This window comes from Schistosoma haematobium, chromosome 4 (genome assembly GCF_000699445.3).
Source record: "Schistosoma haematobium chromosome 4, whole genome shotgun sequence".
Classification (NCBI taxonomy): domain Eukaryota; kingdom Metazoa; phylum Platyhelminthes; class Trematoda; order Strigeidida; family Schistosomatidae; genus Schistosoma; species Schistosoma haematobium.
In genome coordinates, this window is record NC_067199.1 from 1,107,456 (window position 1) to 1,117,065 (window position 9,610).

Genomic DNA, 9,610 nt, shown 5'->3' on the forward strand with positions numbered 1-9,610 from the left:
CTTGATTTTTTGACTTCATTTTTACTAGTACTCATCAGAAAGTCCTGAATTATAATCTTGATAGGAATCATGTTCCTTATGGGATTGCTGATCGATACTGATTTTAATATTTTCACCCAAGTTTAATTGTGTTCAATGTATATCCCATTACTAAATAAGTAGTTACATTCGTTTAGCATCTTATACATTTAATACGTTCATACAATAACTTGACAATCTCTTACTTCGACTTCACATGACAATGAATGAGACTGCTTCCTATCCTCTTCTGTTGTCTCCATTAACTAGAGACTAACCATATTCTGTTTTAGAGATGATTTATTTAGTTAATGATATGGAATATTACTGACTATAGAGGTCTCACAAATAAATATATTTACACCCATAGGGACAGAATAACAAAAAAACCAAAATACAAATGAACAACGTTCTCCTTAACAACAACAACAACAACAAAACAACCGAATAACTAACAGATCTCTGTTATAGCGGAATAAACATTTAATTTTCCAGTTAGGAATACCTTTTAAATTAATTGTAAATTAGCTGCTACTTAAACATGATATTATCATTGACAACATCAAGTATTAATCCGCCCCCCCCACACACTTGAGTAAAGACTAATGAATTGTAAATATTTTAATTTCTTTTGATGAACGGAAAATCCCAATGAAAAGAGAGAGAGAGAGAAGTGGGGAGAGGATATGGGAGAATGAAATTGACGTGTCTAAATGAAAGTCAACCTGACAGAATCTAATAGGTAATAGGAGAGAGGTTAAGTCTAAAATTGTTTGTTATATACATACCATAAGTTGATCAGTATGAGACTATTTTATTAGATGAGGACAATATGAGTGATGAGAAGGATGTATGATAGACAAAAACTCAGAGTGATACATTTGAATAAAAACCGAAAAAAATAGTTAAAACATTGAAAAAAAGATCGAACACAATTGTCTCGCAGCAAATATATAATATTTTTTAAATAGTTGAGATAATCAGTCAATTGAAGCTAGACCACCATGGAGAGTCCGGAAGCACTGGGTCTGTTGTGAGATAGTAACGCACTGAAGACAATGATTGATGTGTCGCTCAATGTCGTGGATTGTTTGGAGTTAGACAATATGTAGACAAAATAATCGTGATGGGACTACAATTTTCGCGGCTAATCTTTGATGATGATGATGTACCAAATATTTTTTCCTGTTTAAAAGCCACATTTAAATCAAACACGAAAGAATCTATTTTATTGAAAACCTGGAAGCGGTAAATGACCGCTTCGTTTTAGTATGGGACTCCTCAGCAGTGCGCATCTACGATCCCGCACACGGGATTCGAACCCAAGACTTAATTCACATCCTTGAAATGATTTTTGCTGTTATCTGATTGGTCGTTGCTCTTTTCTTTTGCTTATTAAATTCATTATGTACCCCAAGGTTACTGAATGCTGCTAAATAAACAGTTGTTCTATTTCAATCTTCGAATTCTATTAGGAATATAAAACTATTCTGAAAGTTATACCTTCTTTATCTCATATTAGTCATTTGCTGTTCCATCAAGTTCGTCTTAGAACACGTTCACATTAGAAGAACATCTGAAAATGTAATAATTTACATTTATGCGTGTATAATATGAGTAGGTTTGCCGGTTGTTAATGACAGTACCTCTGTTACGGTATAAATAGGAATAGCTATGGAAATCTTTGAATCAATTAATTTATTTTCATTATTTATCTAATTCATACTCTCGATGATAACAATAATATCAAAGAAGGATACAAAAATCAGTGCTTGAAGTCACTAATTTCTAGTATGAGCCATGTTGGTAGATGCAGACTACTTGGTTGGAGTCCGCGTCACTATCGTAACCAATGGTTGGAAACTGTGAGTGGAATGGCTCAGAATCAATCACAATGGAGTAGGTGTATACATTCTCTATCTTCCCTTAAACTAAGAGATTAAAATCGCTTCATATCTTTCTTTCTACGAACTAATTCTTCCTTCCTGTACTATATCCTTATTGCAATCCTTCTTTTATATATTACTACCATTGAATTAACTACTTTTATGAATCCGCTGTCCATCTTGTTGTGCTAATGAGTAAGGTATGGCAACTTGGACCGATGCATCTATGTGCCTGGTCCTACGTTGTTACTGTCTGACTGATTGACAAAAATTAAATGACAATAAACAATAATATTTTGTATACCTGTGGTTTACTAATGTCCCAAAGTTGATATTTTAAGAACTGATCAATTTCAGTACTGGATATATCAACAGGGGGTGGGGAAGGTGAAATTACAAACGCTTATTAAGAGATTCATTTACTTGTTGAACAAATTAGTGGTTATTTATCTAATCAGTAACTTAGTGAATAACGCATTGGTGTTCAAAATGATAGACTAAAAGTTTCAGTTTCTTTGTAATTATCAACATTAAAATATCCAAGTTACATCCATTTGATTAGTCCTAAACAGAACGAAATGAACACATCTTGAATTCCACTGTCAGTAACTATTCAAATGTTCACTGTCACATTAAAACACACACATACACATACATATGTTTAGAATTCTTTGTATAAAAGTGTGTATGTGTGTGTGTTTGAGGGGGGGGGGTTGCAATGAAAGTAGATTGGGTATTTTTTTTTTTACAAAATAATAAATTCTCCCCTTCTGTAATTATCCTGAATGAGAATAAAGAAACAAAAAATTAACCTCATTTATTTAATCTTTATTTCAATTTTAATTAATTTCAATGTTTCACTATTCGATCTATCTTAAGGTTAATCATAATTGATCTGATTGACTGATATTCATATCTGATACTTACTTATTTTAAAGTGAAGCAGTGACAATAATAGCGCTTACGTAACCTTTTTTTAACCTTGTGAATTAGTGGTTTATGGATTCGAACCCTATTCCACCTATTTTATGGATTGGAATCATGGGTCAGTTGAAGCTAGACCATCATGGAAAACCTGGAAGCACTGGACGGCCGTTTCGTTCTAGTATGGGACTCCTCAGCAGTGTTCATCCACGGCGCCGCACCCCGCGAGATTCGAACCCAGGACCTATCAGTCTCACGCCAGGCGCCAGGATGCACATTGCTGAGGAGTCCCATACTAGGACGAAACGGCCGTCCAGTGCTTCCAGGTCTAGCTTCAATTGACCCATGATTCCAATAAAAAAAACTTAACAATCTCCACAACCCTTAAACTGATAATCACCTATTTTAGCCTGAGCTGTTTGTTAGATAGTACAATTGACTTATAAGAAGTCAGTTACGGCCCTGATCATTCAATGGTAAAGTTTAAGACTGTAAAGCTAAATGATGTTGATTCGAATTTCACATGGAGAATCAGTTCATCTTACTGACGAGTGCCAACTAATACGAAATTCAAATTGGGTGGAGTTTCCTGTCAACTATTTTTGATTATAACAAATGACCGACTGTACAAATTTGTATCTAGACTCATAGTAGAATATTTGCTCCTTTTGGTAGTAGTCATACAGGATTCAGGATAGTGAAATCAAGATGACACTATTTCATCCCGGATAAGCTCGCCATATTGAAATACGAAACAATTGTTAGAATTAATTCTATAGAGGTCTTTTAACTTTGAAAATAGTGAATAATTATTTAATATTCTTATTAGTACAGGGCGTGTGTGTGATTTTAAAATATTGAGGGTTTAAAATATGGAATGACCTGAACTATACCATCATTAGAAACTTGGACGGCCGTCTCATCGTAGTATGAAACTCTTCAGGAATGCATATTAGCGAACCCACATCCGGTCGCCGAACTCGTAACAATCGTTTTCGCGTGAGAATGCCTAAACTCCAGATTCTTGATTAGGCATTCAATGGTGTTAGTGTCTAACCATTAAGAGTAGAAAATACTCGTAAGTTACTAGTATCTGATCACAGATATCTTAGAAATATTGTTCGCATCTGCTGGGATAATCGGGTAATTAATAGTGACGTTAGACGCAGGGTATTACGGAATGATGATAAATCAGTTGATGAGGTTGTGAATCTTCACCATCCGAGATGGTTGGGCCACGTATTACGTATGCCTGAACTACGATTACCACGACGCGCAGTGCTAACTAACTAACTGACTGACTGATTCCAAATATAAGGAGGGGGGAATTGCATAAACAAGAACCTCTCAAAGATTACCAAAATAATGTGTTACTATGAATAATAATGTAATCGTAATTTGATAACAATATTCAGTTGTGACAGTTCCTTTTGGATACTATTCAAAATAATTTACAGTTAGATTAAAGCGAATTTCACAGAAGCAATCAATGAATTTCCTGATTGTTAAGCTCATTTCAAAACGATTAATGCAACCAATTATAGAGTAAGTTATAAACACAATAAGAAAGTATATTAATGCCGTAGTGTTTAATGGATTCGCTTCTTGATCGGACAGTTGTAAATTCTAAAACTTTATCTATCTAACTTTACAATTTGACTAGGTAGACTATATCACTAGAGTGAATATATACAACACGGCTCGAAACACTTAAACACTGAATAACCTTATCAATGATTATGTGTTACAACGTTTAGATATGAATAAGTTTGCATTCATTTTATAAGGATGTTATTTTATTTATTTATTTAAACACAAACATTGGTACAAGGAGGCACCAAATAGATATGCGCCACATAAATCATTCGATTTGTGTGAGGGCCGTGATACTGCCCGGGTGCCCAGACCGAAGAAGGTGGTTATCTTAGGGGGGGCCACACCCCGAGCCTTTGACCTTAAGGTCTGATCCACAAGGCAGTGGAGCACCGTGAGGAGATGTAGTCTCATGGTAGCCGGTGACCAAAAATTGGTTCATACACCATTTGTTCTCTCAGGATACTGGAGCCCATGTGCAACATTGGTTTGGAATCCGGTTAAAGCACCGGACATTCGCTTTTCGTCCTCTCAATTTCGTAAACAACAACCGCGCCACGAGAAGGCAGTGAGTAGGACTTCACTGACAGATGCTGTATACGCGTGGCCATGTGAGAGGATTTGGAGAGGGAGGGTGGGTCCGCCCCACTCTTGGCGATACCAGGGCATTTGGGGGCATAAGGATGTTACATCCAAGAAGTAATGTGTTTTTATGTATGTGTATGTGTATGAGCCAGTTGGTGACAATTGTGTAAATTACTATGGTTATTTAATGAAGATAAACCAACCAATTTGCAAAGCAGGCTTAGAGATTTACAACTTAATGATAATCCATACTCTATCTGAAAATGAATTTTGTTACGCTTGACTATATGCTGTTCTACAATTATTACTATTATTAATCATTCTTTGTTTTTTTTTCTTCTAAAGAATGATGAACGTTGTAGCGCACTGACTACTGATTCAGCTAGAAGTAGTCCAATGTTACATACTACTACAATCATTAATACTAATCGTAGTGATAATTCCTTTAATCATTCAAGTCCTGGTCCCAATTCTTCACCACTTGCTCAGTCCTGTACACGTCCATTGTCTGTATTCACTGATTTCTCTAGTTCGAATAGTAACAACAATATTATTACTACTAATAATAATAACATTAACGGAAGTAGTATTGGAAGTGGAATTACACGCCGTAAATCAGATATTGTAGATGCTACTCCTGTTAGTACTACTGATAACATGAAAATAAATTCGTCTACATCATCATCACCTCATAATTATTATACAACCAGTGAGATCAATGCAAATATATCAGTTACATCAGATTCATTGATGTCATTCCCGACACAGTCAAAGTTGACTGACACCAGAGCCGAAACTCCATCTACCATACCAGCTAGTGACCCTTCATTATGTGATACTACATCTAATGTCACTAACTCTGTTGATAAGAATAAAAATGATAATATATCTATTAAAATTTGTCGCAATATTGACACTACTAATGATAATAATCAAACATTAAGTAGTATGCACAATCCTTCATCTTTTACATCGAATGCAATATTGAATAATTTCGAAAAAAGTCACCCATCAGAAACATGGATTATTTCACATTCCCCCACCTCTTCCTCTTTCTCCTCTTCCCAACCACCATCCCCACCACCACCATTAGCAATGACGATAACAATGGCAACAACACCAACAACAGTGGTTTCATCGCAAGTAACATCGAATAGTTTGCCCTCTTCGTCATCATCATCATCAATACAATCTTCAGTTAAATCGCCATTGATGATGTCATCAACTACTACCTCAACATTGTTACCTGCCACCACCTCCCTTTCTCTCTCCTCTGCATTGTCATCCTCATTAGCAACAACATCATTAATCTCATCTAGTCAACTGTATACGACGTCGTCGTCGACTACTACTACCAACACAACGTTTCCAACAATTCTACCGGAAAGACGATGTACCGGTGTCAATACTCTATTAGATAATTCCAAGGCTACATTAACTGAACCAGATTTATTAGGACCATGTGAACCGGGCACTACAATTTGTTTAAATGGAATTGTTTGGTTAGAGACTACAACTGGTAAGTTTTTTCACTTCTATTAAATTGATTAAATGAATAGTTTGCATCAAAATAAATCAAATTTAGTTTCTAATTATTATCATTATTGGTAAAGATGTTACATTTAATAAATATAACATATACACATTCTGAATTACATTATTTCTTGTATATAGTTAGTTAATTTACTATTGTTCGAGTCGCGCGTACAGAATTGTGGAGGCACAGTGCTGAGTTGTCCCATATTAGAACACTAGACATCCTTCCAGTGCTTCCACATTTTCAATGGTGATCTAGCTTACATCGACTCATGGATTCACTTCGATATGTATCTTATTCTCTTGTTACATACGGTAAATTATTTTCTAATAGAGATAAGGTTATTACAAAAGATTCAGTCATTATAATTGTAACGACCGAACAACCAGTATTCGGTTGGAACACCGGACTGACGAACTAAAATTTGTTCGATTAGACCAGACCACGTTCCTCTGTATAGCTCACAATGCGTTTTTGAGATGCTCGTATTATATTATATCAAAACACAAACTCTGTGCTCAATATAAACGGTTCTAATTTAGAAAACATAACAGATTACATCAAAAATACAAAATACCTCAAACGGTACAGCCTGTGCTATACAGTCAGAAGTTTCTCTAACGCAAAGTAGCGCGCTAAACAATGAAAGAGACAGTTAATACTAAGGGGTTTGATACCTGAGAATCAATACAAATATTCCCAACAAGATGGGATCAAATATCTATCCGCAGGGATTCCAGCAATCCTCCCAAGAAGACAATCAAGAGGTTAACAATCACGCACTGAACCACGCCGTGACCTTCAGTTAGTCAAATACGACCTTACTGTCAATGGTCCGGCAACATGCAATGATAACTTAGGCAACAAAAGATAAGTCTTTAATCAAAATCACATGATAAAAGATCAGACGAGGAAGACTGAAGAACAAAAGATATGGTTAAACGAGATCTGAACAAAGGTTAAAATACACGATAGGGAGAAGGAACAAATAAATGACAATACTGTTCAACAAAGAAGCTGCAGAGGGATTTTCATCGTTCTCTTTCCGTTACAATAATATTACCATGGTTATTCGAATCTATATCCATAAGTAATACAAATAGTCTAATTGTATCGTTGTCTGTACTCCACTGTATTTTGTATAATTGCATTAGTTATATACATGTCCTACTGTCTATCTGTCTACCCATCTCGGAAATAACTTCTCTTTGTTTAAGAATACCACGTTTAATATCTTACTCATTTTTACCTCCAACTCAACATACATGACTAGAATTCATGACCTATTAGTTACAACAATGTCTTTTTTTGAAAAGAATACGAATGAGCTTGAATATATCAACTAGACTTATCACAAGATGATGTAAGATATCGTTCGAATTCCATGGAGATTGTAAATACTTTTTGTTAAATAAAGCTGCCTGTCAGTTGTTCCTAACTAACTAACTAACATGACAGAGTGAGTCAAAATGTCAGGGTTTCTTTTTTCAGAATTGTAATGACTCTAAATTCCAAGTTGTTCCATACAGTTCAACCATAGTTAAGAGCCAATCACACAATATGTGACCGAATGCCATTCACTGATGGCCTACGTCAATTCCTTGGCCAACAAGTGAAATATTTGGGCGCACTGACTACATCACTTGTCTTTGAGGTCCTTTCAGACTTGATGAGAGTTGTTGCTGACGAAATTTCAATACGTATATAGAAAACTCTGGCTTTTGTCTAGCTTTCGTCAATTAATGCCTAGGAGAAATATCCCCTTACCGGCCAAATGTTGAGTATATTGTGCAGCAGTTTACCCTGTACTACTCAGTGACTATGAAACAGGGTACATATAGATGCAAGAAATGTGTAGGTTGCAAATTTTTGATCTCATGTGTCTTTGAAGGATTGTTCACGTATCATGAGACGGATACATGCAATTATCGTGACCAATGGTTGGCAACGCTAGGTGATGTGGCTTAAAACCAGTCACAGTGAAGCAGATAAATTCAATCTTAGTCTTCCTCTAGGTTTTTAATTATAGTATCTTTTCATATACGCCTTTCGATTATTCCTTTCGAAGTAATTTTTTTAAATTTTTATTCCTTCTACTGCAGTTATTTCAACTACTTGGTTATTCATTTTGTTAACTTCCTACTTCATTGTATTGATATGGTATGGTAACTTGGTTTAATACAAACTTCTGTTAGACTCAACGTTGTTCATGATTGATTGTTTGTGTGATCCGCTTTCAGCTACTCCGTTAATGTATGTAATACTTTGTGATGGTAGCTGGATGCTCAAACTGAAGTAAACGGAGATGAGCTCGAACATGCGATTCAGTAGTCAAAAGCCGAATAATATAACCATTAAACCATCACTGATCAATCGAAATTGATATATTGAGTCTTATCTTACATTAGTGGATATAACACTCACTAAAAAAGAATCAGATCGATTTGAGAGTACATGTAGAGCTCATTCATAAATATATATCTCTCTCCCTCGGAAGATAAAGAAGCATTTTCAACCAACAAGTCTTTTTCCTCAGAGAGTCAAGTCAAGTCTTAACTAATAGTATACAACCATCAGCATGAATTATTTATCGTTTGGTCTATGTCTGACTGACCTAGGGTATCATCCTCCTTCATCTGAAAAAATCATTCAACCTCAACAACTCTTGCAATCAAGAAAATCTATGCATAATCATTAAACTGAACTTTTATATCATCCCTTTTTAAACAAACCACATGAATAATTAAAATCACATATCAATTGATAGTTGGTCACAGAGAGAGAAAATGGGAGAGAATCACCTCAGGAGAATCGTTTTAAAAAAACGAGATTGTTCTACCATTTTTCTCCCGATTAATTGTAGTTAACTATGTTTTACCATTATTTTTAAATTTTATCAGAAGGGGGTTTTGTGGAGATTTTAGTAATTTAATAGTTGAATTCATGAGTCGATTAAAGCTAGATCACCATGGAAAACATGGAATCACTGGATGGTTATTTCGTCTTAATATAACACTCCTCAGTAGTGCGCATCCACGATCCTGCCTCGTGAGATTCGAACCCAGCA

At 35.3% G+C, this 9,610-nt stretch overlaps 1 protein-coding gene across 1 annotated transcript in view; it reads left to right on the forward strand.

Annotated features, from left to right (window-relative positions):
• The window catches only part of MS3_00007170 (uncharacterized protein), a gene marked incomplete at both ends in the record, with an annotated part of 65,398 nt that overhangs the window by 40,576 nt on the left and 15,212 nt on the right, over window positions 1–9,610 (forward strand). The window contains one exon of the mRNA XM_012938438.3: window positions 5,352–6,525. Coding sequence (XP_012793892.2) covers window positions 5,352–6,525 — 1,174 coding nt within the window. The remainder of the gene's footprint in view (window positions 1–5,351; window positions 6,526–9,610) is intronic.